Genomic DNA, 22,820 nt, shown 5'->3' with positions numbered 1-22,820 from the left:
TGGAGGAACAAATAGATACAAATTCCAAATGTCATGGATTTACTGTCAGGGGGCAATCCAGCTGACTGCTTTATCCTCTGGTAATTATTTGAAATCCTAGTTTGGTTAACATTCGCTGTAGATTCTAAGAAATTACTTCTGGGAGTTCATTACAAAGATATTGGGAAATATGCTAAAAAGATTGTGGCACTTGAGAGGAAAGAACAGTAGGAATGAAGGAAAATCTTTTAGTTGAATAAATAAAATTTCATATCCTTATATTCATCTTCCTTATGGTAGAAAAATGGACAGTATGCAAGACTGAATCATTTTGTATCGAAAAGCTTCTTTTTCACCATTAAGGAAAAAGCTCCAAGTGTCCTTCCATCTTGGCATGAGAGTCAGGCTCAATTCCTATTGACCAATGAGTTGAGGACATACATCACTTATTTTCTCTTTCACGCAATTCCTACTGTATTTTAAAATGGATTATCTAGCTGTGGGAGATGATGTCAGGTACAAGCACGCCAAATCCTGACACAGTTCAGATTAAATAAGATGGAAACTTCTGATCTCCCATTAAAGAAGTCTTGAGTTAAGATGGCCTTCAGAGATGGTTGATTCAATGTCATCGAGAACCTTTATTTGCCTTCCCTGGTTTAGGTCTCCTCCTCAGCAAGTAGGATAACTACAATAGTCCCAGGCATGACTTCCTAATCCGACAAAGTCCAAAGAAAGACATAATGTCTCTTGTGGATCTCTCTTAGGAGGGAGACATTTTTTTTTCTTTGCCAGAAGCATCTGGCAAACTTTCTCTAACATCTCATTGGCTGCAGCTGGTCCACATGCCCATGACCGAGACTACAGAACTACCCCTTGGACTTAGATCATCTTGTAGAGAAAGGATTTTGAAGGACTATTATAATTCTCATTTCCCAAATGGGATCCTTTTAATCTCATATTAGCCTTTATGACCAAAAAAATTCTACCAGGAAAAGGGATGGTATCATAACAGTAAAAAAGTATCGGTAGAGGGAATTTCCCACATTGTCATATGGGAAAGGAAAAAAGAAAGAAAGTACACACTCGTGGTTGCAGACCAGGAAAGGAAAAGTAAAATATAAATTGAAATGCTGATCAGGAAATCCTGTGAGATAGTCCTTGTCAGACTTCATTGAGAACCACTGGTGTGTATGTTTCTGCTGTTCAGACTAAAGTTAAAAGGCAGACAATGATTTTGAATCAAAATGAGTTTAAGAGTATGTGTATCTACCTAGAAAAATAGGAAGGCCAAACAAATAATGGGTGTATTACATATAAATACTCCTAAACACGTCAGTGATGCTCTCATTCTATGATGGAAGGACCCACTTTTAAACAATTTCTTCTCCATACTCAGTGTAGCCACTACAAAGGAGTGTCTTCTTCCAGCCATCACTTGATAGGCTTTTGTTCTCCTCTGAGGCTGCTTCCCGAACTACAACCACCACCTTGGGTCATAAAGGGCTCAAACGAGGTGCAGGGTATAAGAATTAGTGTAGAAAATTCATAGGGTGTTACCCCATCTACCTAAACTTTAGTTTCTCATCTGGCACAGGGTGGTGGGGTATAATTACTAATACCTCATAGGATTTCGCAAGAATTACATGAGATAATACATATGAAGAAGTCGGAGCAGAGTCTGGGGCACAATTGGCTTCAAATCAAGGTTATTTTTTTACTATTGGTCTACAGAGCCTCATAGCCGGGATGGAGGGGTAGGGTGAGAATTAGTGGGTAGATTTGAGGAGAATAACAATATTGTAGTCATCATCAGTATAGTTTATTGGTATCTTTCGCAACTGTCAAGGCAGATTTTTTTTTGTTTGTTTTGTTTTCTTAGAGATGCACCTTTATAAAGGAAAGTGAGACTCCCAAATTTAGTAATAACCAAAAACATTAGATTTTATGTGGCAAAGACTAGGCTCAAACCAGATTTACTGACCTTGAGTTCTTTCTCTTATCTTTATGGAGAAAGTGTTTTTAACAGTTTCTGAAAGATCCATTGCTTTCTGTTCAAAAAGGTAGACTTGGGATCCTTCACTCACTGAGCTGAGAAAACACTGTAAGAATTATATTTATCCAGCAAGATCCTGTCCTAAACCACTTGGGGGATGTTGATTTTATCTTTGTAGGGACAGAATGTCCACAACCACCCTATTCTATTATGTATTTATTCCTAAAATAAGGTATACTTTTTTTTTTTTTTTAATAGCTACCCAGTAAGTGATTTGTATTTGCCCAACTGTCCAGGGCATCTGGAATTTCACCATTAGAATGAAATTTTACCATTAAGGTTTAGCTTTAAGAAAGCCCTTGTTACAAGGCACTTCGGAGGGACTAGAAATATTAACATATTCATACCCATAGTTAACCACCGATTCTTATCAGATTGAGTCGTTGTGGGTTCTAATGGCCCCCTTGGAGAGTACAAGCAGATCCCAGAGGAGAGCTGTATTTGAATGCAAAGAGTAAAATAATTCCAAAGCTGGGGAAGCGGAGAGGGCAGAAGAGGGCGGAAGAGGGTGTTACCTCCAGGAAGTTTAGGCAGAAAGGGAGCACAGGTGATGAGAGCAGGAACAAGGAACAGAGAAGCCAATCAGACTAAGAATTACTTAATGCTAGGACTAGGCCTAAAAGTGCCTTAGAATTCGTTTCTGCTTTAAGTGTATGATTTTCCCTGGTTTTAGTATTTGGCAATGAAAGCAAACAATTAGAAGTCCATGTTAGGCCATGTTAATGTTTCTTAATCACCAAACACATCTAACTCATTAAAATTCGAGTCCTATTTCTCATAGCATTTTGTTGGTACTTGATAAATATTTGCAGAATGAGTGAATCCTTCTGTGATTCTGGTTGGTTTTTTTTTGTTTGTTTTACTTTGGAAGTGACTCAGTATTGGGTGCATGAAAAACTATAATACTTGATGTAGCATTCCAAAGATAATAGCAAAGTCTATAATAATGCTGTCCAATAGAATTCTGTCACGAAGAAAATAATTCTTTCATTCGTCCTGAACAATAGGTAGCCACTAGCCACAAGCTGATATGGTATACTTGAAATGTAACCAGTGAGACCAAAATAACTGGATTTTAAATTAATTTAAACAACCACTTGTGGCTAGTTATCTACCTATGGTATTGGAACAGGCAGGTCTGGAGCTTGCTAAAAGTTTTCTGCCCCTCTCACTTTGTTTTTAAAAATAGCTATTTTGAGTGATACCCTCAATTCTAGATACTTTCCTTTTGTTTGTGTTTTTTTCTTTTTCTTTTTTTAAATGGAAATACTTTGATTTACCTATGATAACTCTAAAGATCAAATTGCACAGCAGCATCTGGGGAAAATTTATGTGGCTCATTAATAAGAACTTGTAATATGTGGTCAATTTCTAATTTCAACTATTGACATAAAAGGAGCGAGCCTGTGTGTTGAAATAGTGAAGCATGAGAAGTCTGTCCTCGGCACTGACCGGCTGGCCTCCCAAGCCAGTCTTTCTTTTGATTGCCTCCTCCCTCCTCAGGAATCTGGCACCTTCTGGCTGCCCTCTGGTCTGCAGAGGCCTAAGGTCCTTTCCCAAAGTTCTCTGTCTCCTAGCTTCTCACTGCCCTCTCCTCCCTTCTAAATCAAAACGTATCTTGGATTACTTGTGATAACCTCCCTTTTACTCTTCCGAATTTTAGAGATGAGAAAGCAGACACACTGCGGGTGGGGAGGGTAAGAAAACGGCTGTTGGTGTACTGCTGTGCGCTTGCTAGACACTTTGGACGATGCTCAGTGAAAGTGTTGCTCACATGGATGAATTTTGTCTCCCTGGCAAAAGCATGGCATTCAGTAATTTTTTTTTTTTTTAATAAATACACAAATGCATTTTCACCGTGTGAAACAAATACGATTCCTTATCACAGGTGAGGAAACTGAAATTTAGAGTAGTTATACGACTTCCTCCTACACAATACTCCAACATTTAATCTTCTTGTCTCGTAACTGTTTAACTCCCTGCCTTGTTTCCTGTGTCCGCAGGGTTTTGCTCTTTACCCTGCGAGGAGAGCAGCCCGCTGAACAGACCCGCAGATTTACATCAATGGCAGCAAATGTACTGATAGAACCCGCTCCCAGCGTCCTCGCCCTTTCCAGGGTTCTCTGAATTTTAATGCCGACCTTCTGTGGACAGTGTCAGCTCACAGACATGGCTCCCTGGGAATTTCACGCTCTTCAGGAGAGATTTTATTTTGGTACTTTAGCGGCATTAAAAAACCCCACAACATTCCAACAGTAGATATTTTTCCTGGAGTCTGGACGCTTACATAAAAACCATGCGTTCGTTTATAAATTGCATTTCAATAGTGTCGCATTTATCTTAGGCTACGTTACGAGTAGACCACTGATTTGTGTACTGGTCCCTATCACGACGGATGGTTTGTAAAACACATTAAAAACTGGCTCCTCCTCCATCTCTTCCCCACACCCCTCGGAACCTTACACGCTTCGGAGTACCGTGTAAAAACGTAGGCGCTTTTGGAAAGGATTTGAAAATTACAATATGGCTCTGTGATTTTCGACACAAAGACCACAAACAGCGCTAGAGCACAAGAACTATTTAAAATATATAAAATATATCACATCCCGAAGTTGGAGGGCTACAAAGTCCAAGTCGTCCAGGCCAGTCTGCAGGGACTGTTCTTGCTCCCGCCCTGCAAACACCCGGCAGGCGACACGTCGCGGCGAAATTCAGCTGCAGAAGACGAAGAGCATCACCTGCAGTTCGACGCGTGGGAAACGCTGCGGGAGGGGGCTTGCAAAAAAGAACACCGGGGAGGGGCGCGCCGCGGGGCTCCGGGGCCGCGCGGGTGCTGAGTGCCCGGAACGCCGGCGCTCGGCGGAGCCGGGGACACGCCGCCCGGTGGAGAGGGCTACGCGCCTGCGGGCGGACAGCGCTGCGGCTGCGGACGCCGCCCCAGCCCCGCGCTCCGCGCTGCTACTGTCGGGGAGGCGGACCCCGCAGGAGGATCCCGTCCGCGCCGCGGGGCGGGGGGCGAGGCGGGGCGCTGACGTCACCTCCCCTCCCCCACCTCCTCCAGGAGGGAGGGAGTGGGGAAGAGGCAGTGATCCGCCGCAGTTCCCGGCCGCAACTCCTGAACTCGGCGGCTCGCTGCCTGGACATGTCCTGACAAACTTGGCTTCTCCTCGGCCCTGTTCCGTGGCCCTCGCGCACTCTCATTCCGCCTCCTCGTAGTGCTCAACTTTCCACCCGGGACGGGAGCCTCCGGAGATGTGGCGCCCCGGGTCCGGGCAGCGCGGGCGGATCGCACTCTCGTTGGGGACATGCTGAAGATCGGAGGCAGGCAAAGTTGGTACTTGAGATACGGCTTTTAGCAAAGATCCAAATCGTGTGGGGATTACGGAGCTGCCGGAGACTTTAAAGCCAGCACCCAAGGACTCGAGTGGCTGGACTGGTGAGTTCTTTGTTTAGTATAAGCCTTTTGTATTTAAGTTTAAACGTAAATGAAATTGCGTGGGGTGTCTGGCCCTGCGCCAGCGCAGGGAAGCGTGTGCATCCTACAGGCTCTCTTCCTGGCGAGCTGCACACCCCTCTCGGGGCACATGGCTCGGGAATGGCAAGATCAGTCTGCACAGGCTTTGGAATTCATAAAATACATACATAGCACTGTTCAAAAGAACTTGAAAAGCTGTGCGTTTGTGCATTATTTTGAATGTAACTTACTATAGAAATGGTGCCCAGGGAGGGCGCACCTCGGGGCCGCGCGATCTGCAGTGGCGCAGCGCCCTCTAGTCCGGGCACCCGGCAGGGCGCGCGGTCCCCGCTGGGTTCCGCGCGGACCGAGAACTTGGACCTGCCGGGCGCTCCTGGGACGTGGGCGTGAGCTCCCAGCCCTCACTTACCACCCACTCCGGCTATTCTGTATCGAATTTTCACACACGAGCTTGGGTGCACTGGTTGGAGAGGCGGTGCTGGAGGAAAGCGTTTTCGTTTTCAGGAACCGTCCCCCAGTCCCCTAATTTCCAAAAGCCTTTGGGGACAGGGTTAGGGAGGGCCAACAATCGAAAGGACACACGCGGAGCTTTAACTGCATTTCTCTTTCTCGTGAAGGTAATTCGGTGGTAGCAGAGGCATCTCTGTTTCGTTTCCTTAGGGCTAAAGGAGCAGGAAAACGTGGCAGCGCCAGGGTCTGAAATCTCCATCTCTGGCTCTCGGCTGTTCCTGTGGCGAAAAAGTGCAACTTCTTCCAGGCAATTAGGTTTCGCAGTGAGCCTGGAGAATCGGGATTCCCAAGCAGATGTTCTAGCCCGAGTGAGGGTTTTTATTTATTAATGAATGGTCATTTTCTTCAGGAGCTCTTTTGTGCCATTTAAGACGTCTTGTGATTTTATGTTACGGGATGATGTCTTTTTACTTTTTACTGTTCTTCTTTCCCCTCCAACTCTACCTCGCCCCCCCCCCCCCCCCCCCCAGCAAACTGTTGTCGTTCTTGTGTGACTGTGATTTGTTGAGAGTTGGTATTAGGCAAGGGGCGCAAACCGGTAGAGCTTGGAGATCAGGTCACCTATTTTCGATGTGTTCGAAGTATAAAATGGACCTGTAAGTCCAGGACACTGCGCATTTATGGCCACGGCCGAGTGTTCGGATGGTGGTGTTTGCTGGGTGCGTGAATTTATGTGTATTCCACGTAATGCGCGGGGGATACACCACCTACTCTTAGTGCTACGAATCGGCACATTCATTCTGCAGGCATTGTTCTTCCTTCTTAGCCATAACCTGCTAGACACCTTTATTTTTTCAAACACCTTATTTGGGATGTGTTAAGAAGAGATGCATTAACTTTGAACCAAGGACTTTCTCTAACCCTAGACTCAGTCGCCCGCGTCTGCCTTGCAGTTCCCCCCCGCAGCCCCCTCCACCGGTTCCGGGGAGATCAGATCTTTGTCCTCACAGTGTTAAATGTTCGAGCCCCACAAACTTTCCGAGATCCTGTCCGCCCTCTTCCCTGGGCCGTTTTCAACGCCCAGGAGCACTCCGGGCTTCGGCCGGGCTCAGCCGTGCGGAGCCGGCGGCCGGAGCTACGTCGGCGCTGAGGCTGGGCTCGCAGCCCCCGGACCCCGGACGGCGCGCTCGGGCTGGGGGGGCTTCCCGGCGTGGGGCTCCCCCTTCTCCCTAGGGAACTTGTAGTTGCTCGTCAGACCGGGTTCACAGTTTGTGGGGTGGACTTGCCGGCCGGGAAGGCGCACGAGGCGGCTCCGCAGCCTTTTGTCCCGCAGACGTGGGAGCCGGGGTGTCCGCCGGAAGAGGCCGGCGTTGGGGCTCGTGACCGGGGTCGGGGAGGTGATGGGGTTTAACTAGCTCTGCACGATGGAGTGGCGGAGGAAGCGCTTTCATTTTCCCTGGATCTTGGTGTGGACCGAAGGAGGAAGTAGATCCGATCTAACTGCATTCCTTTTGAGACCTTTTGGAAGATGTTATTCCACCGAGCAATTGCAGACCCAGAACAGGCTTTCAAATGCAGATTTAGGAATTCCCTGAAGGTTCTAGGGAATCTAAAGCGAGCGGGAGAAGCTTTATTAGCCTCAGCTGGCTCCCCCCAAGGCTGAACTGCTTCCCCTTTCCTTGCAGGACACATTCCTTACTAATTCCCCGCACAAATCTGTGTGCCAGCCGTAACTAACGGCCGCACGGGGGCAAGCCCCACACTGCTCCTCGGAGGGTCGCCAGATCACCCTGGGCGCTCGCTTGTCTCCTCGCGAGGAGCTGGCGGCTGTAGCGGCAGGGGGTCACTGACCCGCGGCGGGGGCCGCTGCCCGGGGCCCGCGAGCTCCGTCTGGCCGCCGGGGAAAGTCGGGTCGAGTTTCCGCGCGGCAGAAACGAGCGCCGGCGCTCGCGGGCGTGGCTGCGGGCGGAGGGATACACTCGGCGCCGGGGCCTGGGAGCGGGCGCGCGGGGAGCGAGGGGGCCGGGGAGCGGGGCGCGCGGGGAGCGAGGGGGCCGCCCACAGCGTGCGGCCCCGCCGGCCCACGGAGGCCCCCGGACGACCCGGCCCCCAGTCGGGGGCGCGCTGAGGCGACGAGGCGCGCGTCCCCGAGAGCGCCGCCGCCACTTGGGGCCAACTTTGCTGTAAGTTTGGTAGAAACGAAGTTGGGGCTGGAGGGCGGGCGAGCGAGGGGCGGCGAGGCGCCGGGGTGCCAGTGCGCGGCCGGGGCCGGAGCCGTCGGTGCCGGGCGGCGTGCAGCTTGCTGCCGGGGCTGGCGGGCTCTCGGCTCCCTTGGTGCTTCCCTCGCGGACCAGCCGGGGCTCAGGGAAGTGCGGTGAAAGCAGGCTCCGCGGGAAGGCGGCGCGGTGCCGCGGCGCCTGCCGGCTCGGGAAGTGGCGGACCGGCTCCGGACTCGGGCGGCGGGAGGACGCGGGGGCGGAGGGGTGGGAGGGGATAACTGGCGGCGTGAACCGCATGGTAATTACCGAGCCAGAGCCGCTGCGAGCCGGCGGCGGGCGGCGGCGGCCCGGGCTGCGCGGCTCTGGTCCTGGAGCCATTGCTGGAAATCGGAGCGGCGGCCGCGGCGCGGGGCTCCCGGCGGCCCAGGGCGAGGGCGAGGGCTTCCGCTGCGCCCGGAGCTCGGAAACTTGGCCGCCGCGCCCCGCTCGCTCCCCGGGTCACCCTGGAGCCTGCTCAAGACTTAACTGATCTCGCCCCTGGGTTAGTTCTTCAGTTTACGAGACAGTCCCGGCGTAGGTGAGATGAAAGGGGCGGCCGGGAGCCAGAGATGGGGTCTTTGCAATGGAGTCCGACTCCTATAGCAGTTTTGTGCCCCGAGGGAGCGCTGCTCTGAGGTTAAGCGCTAACTGCTTGAACGTGGATGGAATTGGTGCGACTGGTAAATTGCGGGGCCGAACCTTTGCAAAAATGTGCTGCTTAACTAGTTTCTTTCTAGAAGAGAAGCTTGTAAGGTCTTTTTTTTTTTTTTTTTTTTAAGAAAGGGATTCTCATTCTTCACTGCTTTTTCTTACAATGCTGTCTTCCAGGAAGCTAACTTTCTGTTGTCGCCGTGAGATTTTTTTGTTCCCACTGAAGTGAATCGCAGAGCTTTGAAAACAAGGACGCAATTGTATGCATTAGGAAAGTAAACTCAAGTATTTTTTTTTTATGCATTTAACGGTGTTTTGTTTTTTTTTTTTTGCATGTGTTTGAACTACGGTTTCTTTAAGGGGCTTTTGTTAAACAGCTCTGGTGCTTGGTAGGTAGATTTTATTTTCCTTTTTTACTGGATATTTACAGTCACTATTAAAATCGGAAAAAAATTAAAAGGCAAATGATCTTCATTTATCTTTAGTAAAGGCAGCTTCTTAAGGCTTTGTATGGTCGGACATGGGTTTCAGTACTTGGAGTTATCTGCACGTGATGAAACTAGGCTGTGGTAGTATTATTTCCATATTCTTAGAGTTGTGATTGATACCCAGCATGTCCAGTTGTTATGGTTATTCATGAAAATGTGTTTCTGTAGTTGTATAGGTTAATATATATATAATATAGGATATTTGGCTTTATCTTTGAGTTTTAAAAGGACAGCTCTAGTTCCGCAACTAGAATTATTATTCTTGTCTTTATTGTAGTATTAAACTTTAAGATGGATTTAAAAATACTTGAAGCATTATATAATTGAAAAAAATTGATATAACTCTAAGTGAAGCCAAACATGGCATTTGACAAGCTCAGTGTGAGTTTTGATTTGAATAAAGTGTGCATTTGTGTACCCATTTCTTGAAAAAGGAACATCTTAACTGAGCCAAAATCTTTTGTTACTCTGAAGGGAAGCAAGATTGTTAGAGGACTTAATGAAAGCATTCAGGCCACCTGTATACTCCTTGTGTCTTTTATTTAGTCACTAGAAGTTCCCCCAGTGGGTTATCATAATGTTAATAGATTATTTAATCTGTGTTGTGGACAAGTGCCAAAAGGGGAATCTGAAAATTATGTGTAAACTAGCGCTGTTTTCGTCCCGAGCTCCTGCCTGTCTCGTGCTTGTCTGTAGACTCAGCTCCTGAGCCACCTCTGAAGCACTTGTTTCTTTGACTGTTAGAGGTGAACGGAACCTCACCGGTTATTTAACCCCCTGTCAAGTCTGCCACCACCTGTTTTCCACCCCAGTTTGGCTGATTTTACATAGACTCAGTAAACTGAATCAAATTAGTGCATTATTGTTGCATTAAATGTTGTCTCAGTGGCCTAATTTGTGGCCTAAAGGACCTGACTTAATAGCAGGAAGCCATAAGGCTAGGTGTCTGTTTAATCTTTATGAGTGCGAAATTGCAGTAGGTAAGCTTTCTTTTGACCAAATTATATAGATGATGACGCCAAACTGTATTTTTTTTGGTCTCACTTAATTGGTCAATTTGCAAGTGTTAGTTTATCCTTAGGCACTGGAAAGGAGTTTTTGAAATGAGTGATTCAGGTCATTCATTTAAGATCGTTGCCACTTTGTCTTCTGATTGCAAAGTGTAGTGCATCAGATGAAGAATCTGTTTCGTATTTTAAAGTTTTTAAAAATCTTACCTTTAAGTCCCAGGTTTAAACATATTGCCAAAATTCTTGCTTAATCCCAAAGGTTTATTATATGTGTGGATATATATCTGTGGTTAAATGTCTTTTTACAAACTATTTAGGAAAACCAGGCAATATTTAATCCTTATCCTTCATAGACTGTTGGAGCAGAGAGCTTCATATTAAACTCTGCATCACAGAAACCGATCTGGCATCTCCTATAGCCAATTTGGAAGCATTTTGAGGTGGGTGTGACCCCTTTCTCAGCTGCTGGAAATCAGAGCCATCTCTAGGGCAGCCATCTGCACTGTTGTTACTGGCCTGGTGTTGCACCTGGAGTTTCTGTTAATTTCAGAAGGCTGGATGTGTATTTTCCCATGTTCCCCTCCTTCCCTCCCCTCCCCTGCTTGAGTCCTGCCTCCAATCTCCATCCATTTATGGACTCGGCAACTGTGGCTCTCCTCTGTGCCGAACACTGGGCTGGACACAGGATACAGGAGACAGCGCCCATTTCCTGCCTTCGTGGACCTTGCAGTCCTGTGGGGGAGGACAAGTACGTGGTCGGTTATATCCAGCGTGATAGGGAGAGGGTAGTTGATCCTAGCACCTCAGTGAGCTGGGCAGGGGCGGGGAGGTGGATATTAGGGTGAGTTCTGAGGGCAGAGTGAATCAGAAGGGAATAATTCAGGGACAGGAAATGACGTGTGTGAAGTAAATCGTAGAAACCTTGGTTGTGACATGATTTGTGGCATGCTGAAGCTACCATGTTATCGTTAGGAAAATGGTGGGTTGGGCTTATTATAAATGCCTCTTCGATCCTGTTTTTACATGACTTATGTCTTAGCCTGTGTGTGTGTGTGTGTGTGTGTGTGTGTGTGTGCGCGTGTGCAAGTAGAACATAGGAAATCCATGACCTGGGCTTACATTGGTTCATAGACAAGGAGGATAGTTTTTTTATGGGGCAGGTGTTAAGAAGGGAAGGTAAAGAAGAAATGTAGAAGACCGAGATGACAATAAATGTGAGGACTGAAGGGCAGAAAAAACGTTTAGCCTGTCTTTGTAGGAAGGCGGGGGATGGAGAGCTTGTTAAGTTTAGAGCCTTCACCACTAGGTGGTGTCGTGTGTCCGGGACAGCTTGGTGGTTCCCAGCCTTGGGAAGTAGGCTTTTTTGGTTTGAAATAGTAAATTAGAGATTCAATTAGTAGAGTAGGTAGAGGTAAAATTATCAGAGGTCTTTCATACAAGGCTTAGAAGAATATACTTAATAAGCAGGCTAAGGGGAAACACTGAATTTTTGCAAACTGGGGTCTAATGTTGCAAAGAAGTTTTCCTGAGATTGTGATTGTGGTTGATAGGCTAAGTAGAAAGGGGGCCAGAAAGCGGGAATACCGGAAAGCTAGGAAACACTGTGCCCGAGCAAATACAAATAGAACTAGATGGCAGCAGCAGAAACAGGGAACAATTTTGAGAAATTGAGGGGGGAAAATGTCCAGTCTTGATAACTTTAGATATGGAGGTTTGGTAGTTAGAAATAAAAGATCAGTGTGTGTGCAAGAGGGAAGTGGTGGGGGCAGGGTGGGGAGGAGACAAGTGTCGCCCTGGAGGGAGGAGGCTATAAAGATTTTAGTACAATCTGTAGCTTTCCAAATAAAGAAATGGAACCCAAGGATTAGGTGACTTCCTTGAATCCACACAGTTGGTTAGGGACAAAGACTGGGCGAGATCACAGTTTTTGTCTGCTAGCCCCTTTTTTCTTTGATTTCTTAGGTTGCAAGCCTGTGTGATTTGTGATTTGGGAAGTGGTGAAACTCTTCCCTGGCATAGAAATGCGTAGTGGAATCATAGAGTGGAATGGCTGGTGTTTTGCAACTGGGAGTGGGTGAAAGGCTGGGTCCTGTAGGTCTGATGGTATCTCAGGAGGGGTGTTCCTGCTCTTGAGGGAGGTTAAGGCTGGAATGTGGGTTTGCAAAGTGATCCTTTACAGTCAGGGCGTAGTGGGCGAGGTCTTTAAGGATGATGCCTCGTGCATGTGTGAAAAGAGTCGAAGACAGAAGTTTGTCACGTCAAACGTGAAGAGTGTTGAAGAGAATCAGGAAGAGTTAGTGTCGTTCATGGCTCACGTGTTGTGGATTGCCGTGTGTTAGGCAGTCTGTGACACGGAAAGGACACAGTGGTATTGGGGAGGGTGTAAGGAGTGTGACATTGAGTCAGGAAGTGCTGAGAAAAGCGCATCTGATTCGACATTGGCTTGTGACACCAGGAAAAGCTGTTTGTGAAGCCCTGGAGAGCCATTCAGGGGAGAAACGGCCTCTTTACAGGAGGCAGAAGTCAAGGTCGCCCTGAGCACATATGTTCTTAGAACTTCGCCTGAACAGGAACGAGAACCCTAAGGTGTGCGTTTGAAGGAAGTGAAGGTTTGAATGTTTATGTTCAAGTAGGGACAAACGTGTGTGTGTAGACTCTGTGAAAGGGGCCTGTCGAAGGGGTCATTTGAGTGTGATGCTTGAGAGGGATAATTTAGGGAAGAAATTTTCCGGCCTCACAGGGTGTCTTCATTTGTAGCTGGGGTGGGTCCCATCTCTTCTGAGAGGTGGGAAGAAGGGAGAATAGGGGAAGAGAGCATTTTAAAGAGAGGAAGAGGAGGGACTCTCTCCCGGGTGACTTTGCATTTTCTTACCCTGCAAGGAACGTTCACATTCCTGATCCATTATTAAGTGAAATACCTGTACGTACACCTGAAAATAACTATAATCATAATTTGGCCGGTGTAAAACTTCACTAATTTGGGAGTGCAGGGTGTGGCCAGTGTTGATTGCCGGCTGCCCTGCCAAGGTGACATTTAAGTGATTGCTGTTTGCAGAGGAAAATACATTAGGTGAGATGAGCTTAAATCACAGGGTAAACTGTGCTTATGGAGCTTCTCTGTGAGTAACGTTTGCCCTGGAGCGTGGGTGAGGAGAAAGCGCTTGGAGGGTAACAGGTAGTGGTCACGTCTTGTCTGTAAAAAGAGGAGAGAGGAGTGAATTGCGAGGCATCCGTCCCCAGCCAGAAATGGACACGCCGCCGGTGTTCTCCTGACTTGTCTTTAATGTCACAATAGCTCAGAACAGCCAGAGACTGCCCTCTTCAGATACCCAGAGACGTGTTTTATAGATTCATATGGGAAGCAAATTACATAGATTTTCTGTGGAGGCTCCTTAAAAATTAGGAGGTCTCATTAACTTTCTTAAGGTTTTAAGTCCTGAAAAAGAGTTGTAAGGTGCTGAGGGGAGAGACGTGGAGTTCTCACTGTCAGTATTGATAGTTTGGAGACCGCTTGGAGTTAAATTAGAATCCGTTGTTGATCATTTGAAGGCAATATTTAAATGAAGTCATTGCCAGAGTAATCAGACTTACTGCAGCTCCAATCAGAACTAACAACATGCAGAACTACCAGAAGCAGTTAAATGATACATACCAAGCTTAAGGCTGCTGTTCCATTCTGGATTCATGGCTGGGCCCCCCACCCCTGTATTTACTGACCGACGTCTTAATATGGCTTAAAAAAGATGTGGTATGCACCCAGAAAATAAAGAAGACCCAACCCATTAATTTTTCAGTGGCATAATGAAAACTTTTAAAAGTCCTGTTCACGGCTATTATAATTTATTAGGAAAATGATTTTTTTCCCTCTCCTGTCAATGTTGTGAAGCTGTGAATTGGTCATAGCTGAATAATAAACAGACTTCCTTAGTAGGAGACAATCTTTTTTTTTTTTTACTCTTATTAAATGATTTTAGAGGCCATTAAACGTTTATTTAATATACAATAATAAAAAAAGTCACATTTCATATTTTCTTTGACAACTTTGTGACATTTTTCTTTGAAAATGTAGGTATCTTCCCTGCAGTTTAGACATCTTCAAAAATACTTTAAAAATGTGACACTATTCAAACTGAACATTAAGCTCTGAATTAAAGTAATAAGTTCAACTCTAGTGACGCTCTTACTGCTGCTGATACAGAGTGGGAGTATGTGGGAGAACACGCTAAGGGAGAACACAGAGTTCTTCATGTGAATATTTTTGTGTATTTTGTCACCATACGTGGAATTGATACTGTTCCCTGTGGCGTGGAGGACTAATGGGCTGTTAAGACCTGGGACCTCTAAATAGTAAATGTGTAACATTTAATAGAATTTATGCATGTGTAATGCTGCCTCTCCCCTCATCCTGTCTCGGGAGCGTATGAAACATTTCTGAATCTTCATCTTTAGATCTAAGTATTTGAATTGATGCAGTTACGTTCCCAGTGCCGGGGCTGGGTTCTGTTTTGTGAAGAATGTGTGGTCACAGTCATTGACTTGGAATAGTTGACATGAAGGTCTCCCTAATGAAGAAATATGAGCGTGTTAATATCTGATTTCTACTAGGAAAATTATTTTTCACTTATTTATGGATTTTCAGAAATCTGTGCTAAAGGTATCTCAGCTGTGGACCTGAGGCCCTTTTCTGTAAGGGCTGAGCTAAGTAAACACTCTTGGTTTTCACTCTGGAAAATGCATAGAAATCCTAACTTACTGTGAGTTCAAGGACTATGATCACCTTCTAACTATCAAAGTGTAGCCTTTGGCTAAAATCATGTTAATGTTTATAAGCATGAACTCTAGGTAATGTACTTTTCAGATGAAATGGTACTAGTATCTTTTTTGGGTTTTTTTCTTCTCCGTTCAACATTCCGGTGTGTTCTGCAGAGAAGACCAGCCACTGTTCTTGGATCGTGGCATTTTATAGCAGAACCTGAGTTCACAGTTCTGGGTTCTGTTACTAAGGGTTAACAGTATCTCCTACTTAAAAGTGGGTTTTTTCCCTCCCAATCAAAAGGATTGCCTTTAATAGTTGATTCTGATCACAGCGGCATTCTGTCAGCCAGGACGTTCCGGGGTGGGAAAGGTTTCTGTGATGAGTGTGGTCCAGCTTTGAGGCGTCCCTGAGCAGAGCTGGCGGGGGGGGGGGGGGGCGCTGCAGAAGGTGGTCCAGGCGCGGGAATGGGGCCGTGGGGGGGGTGCGGGCAGAGCCCATGGTCCTGCTGAGTGGCTGAGCTGCAGTGGGGAGAGAACAGACACAGTATGGTGATGTGTTGGGTCTTCCCTTGGCCGGGGTTTACGGGCTGAGAGGGCGTCCAGGGCCAGCCAGCAGTGCGTGCCGCAGCGCGGGACCAGCCAGTTCTTATGGGTCGTCTGCGCATCCTAATGTTCGGCTTCAGCTGTTCAAAGACTATTGGACCTGTCCTGTCTTTACCACGCCACCGTTTCCTGCTTGTGCATCAGTGACTGTGCCCGTCTCCTGTGCTGGTTCTCCTCCTCTGTCCTCCAAGTCTTGGGGAGCATCAGGGCTGTGTGCTTGGTTTTCTTTTCCTCCCCATCTGTGTTCTCTCCCTGGGTGATATGATTCAGTTTTGTGGTTTTAAATATCTTTTGTATTTTCGGGCCGTTCTCACATTTGTGTCTCCAGGCTGGACCTCTCCCACAATTCTCCCTGCCCATTTGAAATCATTACTTGGGTAACAGTGGGTATTTCCACCTTAACTTTCCAAAACTGAGCTCCTGATCTTAATCTCTAGATCCTGTTCCTCTTGGGGAGTGCCTGGCAGCTCCATTCTCCATGCTCAGCACCCAGTCCTGGGAATCTTGATACCTGTCTCCTTTCTCCCCTTTGTCTCCTCTCACTCCCCCCCCCCCATTCATCCAGAATTTGACTGCTGCTCCCCACCCCCAGCACTAGCATTTCTGGGCTAAGCCACCAAGGCCTGTCACCTCTATTAGTGCAGTAGTCTTCTAGCTGGTTACTAACAGTCTATCAGTACTAGTTCATGAGTTGTGACGAGTGGACCAGAATAATGTGAGATGTGAGCAACAGGGGAAACTATCTTCATAACTTTTCTGTAAATCTAAAATGCTTCTAAAATTAAAAATCTATAGGAAAAAAAAAAATCTCCCTTACTGCCCTCCCCCGACGCACTGTGCCCCCACCACAGTGGTCTCTGCTGTTTCTCTAACTCCTGCTTCCCTACTGGAGGTGATTTTGAGCCCCAGGGAACATTGGCAATGTCTGGAAACTTTTTTTTTTTTTTTTTTTTTTTTGGTAGGGGGTGTGTGGTGTGAGATGAAGAAGATCCAACAGGCTTTTAGTGGGTTCAGACCAGAATAATACTGAACATCCTAAAATGCCTCCTGGGCCTTTGGAATTTAGGGTTCTCTCTTTCCCTTCCGGTTCCTGACCACAGTGTCTTCCCTTCTTTGCTTTCTCCTTATTGCCTCGTCGTCAGCACGTGATACACACTGTTTGCTTGTTCTCACCAGGAAACATATGTCTTCCATGAGGATTTATTGCTTAGTTTGGCTCATTTTTGTATCCCCGGCATCTAGAACTGTTCTTAGCACATAGCAGGGGTTCATTCAATACTCACTGAATAAATCAAATAATTGGGTGAGAGGAGTGAATGAATGATTGATACAGATACCATGCAGCTATGCTAAGAAATTCAGAAAAGTGAAAATGTAACGTGAACATTCCCCCAGCTGCCTATTCTCTGGAAGTTAACCACTGTTGACCGTTTATTTTTTTAATCCAGAATTTTTCTGTTCAGTTTTCAGCACATTCATGTCCTGTGCCCACAATTCGTCTCCCGTCCCTTTTTACAAACATAAATGGGGTCAGTTTCGTTTTGCCAGTTAACATATCGGACGATCTCCACATAGCAACATAGAGAGTGCTGTCTTATTCTTTTTAATGACTGCATAATATTTTATATGTAGAATTAAGCAAAGATAATTTAATTGCTTACAATAGAATCTTGGCATAATACTTGTAAAGTAGATAGCAGTAACAAATCCTGTAAAACAAAAGACAGTGCTTGTTTGACAGCTTTTTAAGTGTTTTTAAAAGCGCTGTTTATATATATGTTCAAACACACACACACACACACACACACACACACACACACACACACTGTCCCTAGTCTGTAAATGCCTTAGGATCAGGGAATGGTCTTTAGTTCCACGTACCTTACATGGTAGCAGATTCTCAATACCTGTAGGTCGAATTGAAGTTTTCCCTTGTTTTGATAAAATTATTGGATCATGACAAAATTAAGATTTCTCTGAATATTAGAACTGTTGACCAAATGAAGAGATCACTTGGGGGAGAAAACCGTTTTTCTTATTGTTTAAATGATGATTATTCTCCTGGAAGCCAAAAATCTCTGTAGTCTCCTGGCTTTCTCCGCTGAGGATGTGGCGTGATAGCTAAGGAACAAGGTAGGGGCCCAACTGCAGCGTAATTCGGTATCAGTTAAGCTGCTTCTTGGTTTGCGCATATCAGGACTCTCCTTTTTCCCCTCATGAGATGACTGATGGGCAGAGTTGGCAGTGGCACAGTTGAGACACTAAATTAATGCCGTGCTAACTTCAGCTGGCCGTTAAACCAGGCCTGCAGTCTGCTGCCGCTTTCACCTTTGGGTGGGACTCCCGTTAGCTAATCTTCATCCGAGAGTTCCTTTGCCGGGTGCGGTGCTGTCCTCTGCTGAGTACTGGGATGTGTGGTGAGGCTCCGTTGATTTGTAAGGTGAATTTGTTGGCATGTAGAGGAATAGTTGGTCTGAAAATAATTGTCCTACTCACCCAGCAGGCCACTGGCCTTCCTTCCCACGTTAGAGGCGGCCCTGTCTCAAATGCCCCCTTGCCTTCTGTCTCACCCTCCGACCTTCCCAGAGGGCCCGCCATCTTGCTGCATTGATTGGGCCCCTTCCGTGTGTTTAGCTTAGATACTTTAGCTGTGTGTGTATGTGTATGTCTTGTATTCAGTTGTGAACACTGGTTGTTGATAGCGGTGAGAAAACATTGATGCGGTTGGTGAAATTTGCTTTGCTGACTTAGGAAAAGTTCTGTTTGACATTAAGCTGCTGGTTTCCCATTTGTAAATGGACTCTTTTTTGACTCATGTTGATGTAGAAGTGACCTCAGTATCAAAGTGATATAATTATTTTATAATTATTTTAATACCCTTAAGTAGTTATGGTGCTAAACAGGACAGTAAACCCTTACGTTTTGTAGGGAGTGAATTTAATTACTCTTATAAAGAAATAATTTCATGATAAATTTTGAAAGGAGTTTACACAGTGTCATTATGGGAGGTCACATGAAACCACCTTTCAGAGTTTTTGTTTTAAATTCATTGTTCAGAGCTTCTTGAGCTTAGAATACTATAAGTGGCATTAAATTTGTGAGCTTTGGGGCATTTATTTTATTGTGTGTGAGTAAACCTAAAAAATGTTTGTCATCTCCTTTTGTTAACAATTGGTTATATTTGCCTTGAAGATTTAAATATAAGATTATAACTTAGTTGTTTGAGTCGGCAGTCTTTTTTTTTTTTTTAAAGATTTTATTTATTTATTTGACAGAGACAGAGACAGCCAGCGAGAGAGGGAACACAAGCAGGGGGAGTGGGAGAGGAAGAAGCAGGCTCATAGGGGAGGACCCTGATGTGGGGCTCGATCCCAGAACGCTGGGATCACGCCCTGAGCCCAAGGCAGACGCTTAACCGCTGTGCCACCCAGGCGCCCCTGAGTCGGCAGTCTTTGATCTGATGCTCCTTCTGATTCTTAAACTTGAGTCTTCAAAGTATGAGAAAAAGATTTTTCCTAAACTTAGTAATTCCAGACGTATTAGAGGTATTGATACTTGGAAAACAGGGAAAAACCTAATAACTACTGCATGTATTCATATTTCATGCAGATGTACCGCAGTACTTATTAATCCGTAAGGTCCCAGACAAACTAACAGAACAAATTTACACTGTTTTGTTTGTTTTATTTCTTTGAGGTCATGATTCTTATTTCTTTCTTCTGTTTTAGGTTCCTGAGGGTTAAGCGATGGGGAGACCCCTGGTCTTTCTTCCACTTCTGCTCCTCCTCCTCCAGCATTTTGGAGATGGTGATGGAAGCCAGACCCTTGCCCAGACGCCTCTCCAGTTTACGCAGTTCCAGTACAACGTCACTGTGCACGAGAACTCTGCCGCGAAAACCTATGTGGGGCATCCCCTGAAGATGGGTATCTACCTTACAAACCCACTGTGGGAGCTAAGGTACAAAATTGTCTCCGGAGACAATGAAAACCTTTTCAAAGCCGAAGAGTACATTCTTGGGGACTTTTGCTTCTTAAGAATAAGGACCAAAGGAGGAAATACAGCTATTCTGAATAGAGAAGTGAAAGACCATTACACCCTGATAGTCAAAGCAGTTGAAAAGAATACTAATGCTGAAGCACGAGCAAAGGTCAGGGTGCAAGTGCTGGATACAAATGACTTGAGACCGCTCTTCTCACCCACCTCGTACAGTGTTTCCTTGCCTGAGAACACAGCCATAAGGACCAGCGTTGCAAGAGTCAGTGCCACAGATGCAGACATAGGAACCAATGGAGAGTTTTACTACAGTTTCAAAGACCGAACAGACATGTTTGCGATTCACCCAACCAGTGGTGCAGTAGTTCTAACTGGCAGACTCGATTACGCAGAGACCAAGCTCTATGAACTGGAAATTCTTGCTGTGGACCGTGGCATGAAACTGTACGGAAGCAGTGGTGTCAGCAGCATGGCCAAGCTGACCGTCCACGTGGAGCAGGCCAATGGATGTGCTCCCGTCCTAACGGCGGTGACGCTGTCCCCGTCAGAGCTGGACAAGGACCCAACATACGCATTCGTAACGGTGGATGACTGCGATCAGGGTCCCAATGGGGAAATAGCTTCCTTAAGCATTGTGGCCGGTGACCTCCTTCAACAGTTTAGAACGGTGCGGTCCTCCCCGGGGAGCAAAGAATATAAAGTCAAAGCTGTGGGTGCCATCGACTGGGACAGTCATCCTTTTGGCTACAATCTGACACTACAGGCTAAAGATAAAGGGACTCCTCCCCAGTTCTCTTCTGTAAAAGTCATTCGTGTGACTTCTCCGCAGTTCAAAGCTGGCCCGGTCAAGTTTGAAAAGGATGTTTATAGAGCAGAGATCAGTGAATTTGCTCCTTCCAATACACCCGTGGTCATGGTGAAAGCCACGCCTAGTTATTCTCATTTGAGGTATGTTTTTAAAAGTACACCCGGAAAAGCTAAATTCAGTTTAAATCACAACACTGGTCTCATTTCCATTTTAGAACCAATTAAAAGACAGCAGGCGTCCCATTTTGAACTCGAAGTAACAACAAGTGACAGAAGAGCCTCCACCAGAGTCTTGGTTAAAGTCTTAAGCGCAAATAGCAATCCCCCTGAATTTACCCAGACTGCTTACAAGGCATCTTTTGACGAGAATGTGCCCATTGGGACGACAGTCATGAGCGTGAGTGCCGTAGACCCGGATGAGGGTGAGAACGGCTATGTGACCTACAGTATCGCAAACTTAAATCACGTGCCGTTCGTCATTAACCATTTCACTGGTGCCGTGAGTACTTCAGAAGACTTGGACTACGAGCTGATGCCTCGAGTTTACACTCTGAGGATTCGGGCGTCAGACTGGGGCTTGCCATACCGCCGGGAAGTTGAAGTCCTTGCCACGGTGACTCTGAGTAACTTGAATGACAACACGCCCTTGTTTGAGAAGATCAACTGTGAGGGGACGATTCCCAGGGATCTAGGTGTGGGGGAGCAAATAGCTACCGTTTCCGCCATCGATGCCGATGAACTTCAGTTGGTCCGATACCAGATTGAAGCCGGAAATGACCTGGATCTGTTTAGCTTAAACCCCAACTCTGGGGTGCTGTCCCTAAAGCGGTCGCTCCTGGATGGCTTAGGGACCAGGGTGTCCTTTCACAGCCTGAGAATCACAGCTACAGATGGAGAAAATTTCGCCACACCGTCATACATCAACCTGACCGTGGCCGCCAGTCGCAAGCCAGTACACTTGCAGTGTGAAGAGACTGGCGTGGCCAAGATGCTGGCGGAGAAGCTCCTGCAGGCGAATAAGTTACACAGTCAGGGAGAGGTCGAGGATATTTTCTTTGATTCCCACTCTGTCAACGCGCATGCGCCTCAGTTCAGAAGTACCCTTCCAGCCGGCATTGAGGTAAAGGAAAACCGTCCAGTGGGTTCCAGCATAATTTTCATGAATGCTACTGACCTTGACACTGGCTTCAATGGGAAACTGGTCTATGCTATTTCTGGAGGAAATGAAGACAGTTGCTTCATTATTGACACGGAAACTGGAATGCTAAAAATTTTATCGCCACTTGACCGTGAAACAACAGACAAGTACACCCTGAACATTACGGTCTCTGACCTTGGAATACCACAGAAGGCCGCTTGGCGTCTCCTAGACGTCAGAGTTCTGGATGCCAATGATAATCCCCCGGAGTTCTTACAGGAGAGCTATTTTGTTGAAGTGAGCGAAGACAAAGAGATAAATAGTGAAATCATCCAGGTTGAAGCCACAGATAAAGATTTAGGGCCAAATGGACATGTGACCTACTCTATTCTTACAGACACAGATAAATTTTCCATTGACAGCGTGACTGGAGTTGTTAAAACCACGTACCCTTTGGATCGGGAAGTACAGCATGTGCATTACTTAAAGATTGAGGCCAGGGACCAAGCTCGAGAGGAGCCCCAGCTGCTTTCCACTGTGCTTTTGAAAGTATCATTAGAGGATGTTAATGACAACCCACCTAAATTCATGCCACCTAATTACCGTGTGAAAGTTCGAGAGGACCTTCCAGAAGGAACCATAATCATGTGGTTGGAGGCCTCTGATCCTGATTTAGGTCCGTCTAGCCAAGTGAGGTACAGTCTTCTGGATCACGGAGAAGGACACTTTGATGTGGATAAACTCAGCGGAGCAGTCAGGATTGTACAGCATTTGGACTTTGAGAAGAAGCAAGTTTATAATCTCACCGTGAGGGCCAAAGACAAAGGGAAGCCGGTGTCTCTGTCTTCCACTTGCTATGTTGAGGTGGAGGTCATTGATGTGAATGAGAACTTACACCCACCAGTGTTTTCCAGCTTCGTGGAAAAGGCTGTCGTGAAAGAGGATGTCCCTGTTGGTTTCTCCATAATGACAGTATCTGCTCATGATGAGGACACAGGAAGAGACGGGGAGGTCCGCTATTCCATTAGAGATGGTTCCGGTGTTGGGGTTTTCAGAATAGATGAAGAAACAGGTAAATACGTTATTACTCTGGTTTTCCTAAAGGAAATCTCTGCCCCGCGCTAGCTGCTTTAACGTTCCCTTTTGGCCTCTCAGG

The 22,820-nt window shown here is 46.3% G+C and overlaps 1 protein-coding gene across 5 annotated transcripts in view; it reads left to right on the top strand.

Moving 5' to 3' along the window:
• The first annotated feature begins 5,099 nt into the window (after positions 1 to 5,099).
• FAT1 (FAT atypical cadherin 1) overlaps positions 5,100 to 22,820 on the top strand; it is a 122,336-nt gene continuing 104,615 nt past the window's right edge. For 3 of the 5 annotated variants that reach the window (XM_026508654.4, XM_026508651.4, XM_057303497.1), the window contains exons 1-2: positions 5,100 to 5,471; positions 19,454 to 22,736. In XM_026508654.4, coding sequence (XP_026364439.2) covers positions 19,472 to 22,736 — 3,265 coding nt within the window. In that variant the 5' untranslated portion in view covers positions 5,100 to 5,471; positions 19,454 to 19,471. Of the gene's footprint in view, positions 5,472 to 8,007; positions 8,144 to 8,649; positions 8,757 to 19,453; positions 22,737 to 22,820 lie in introns of those variants that run through there. The other 2 variants (XM_026508652.4, XM_026508653.4) reach the window with 2 other exon arrangements.

Source organism: Ursus arctos, unplaced genomic scaffold (genome assembly GCF_023065955.2).
Source record: "Ursus arctos isolate Adak ecotype North America unplaced genomic scaffold, UrsArc2.0 scaffold_27, whole genome shotgun sequence".
NCBI lineage: Eukaryota > Metazoa > Chordata > Mammalia > Carnivora > Ursidae > Ursus > Ursus arctos.
This window is presented reverse-complemented; position numbering and strand designations above follow the sequence as displayed.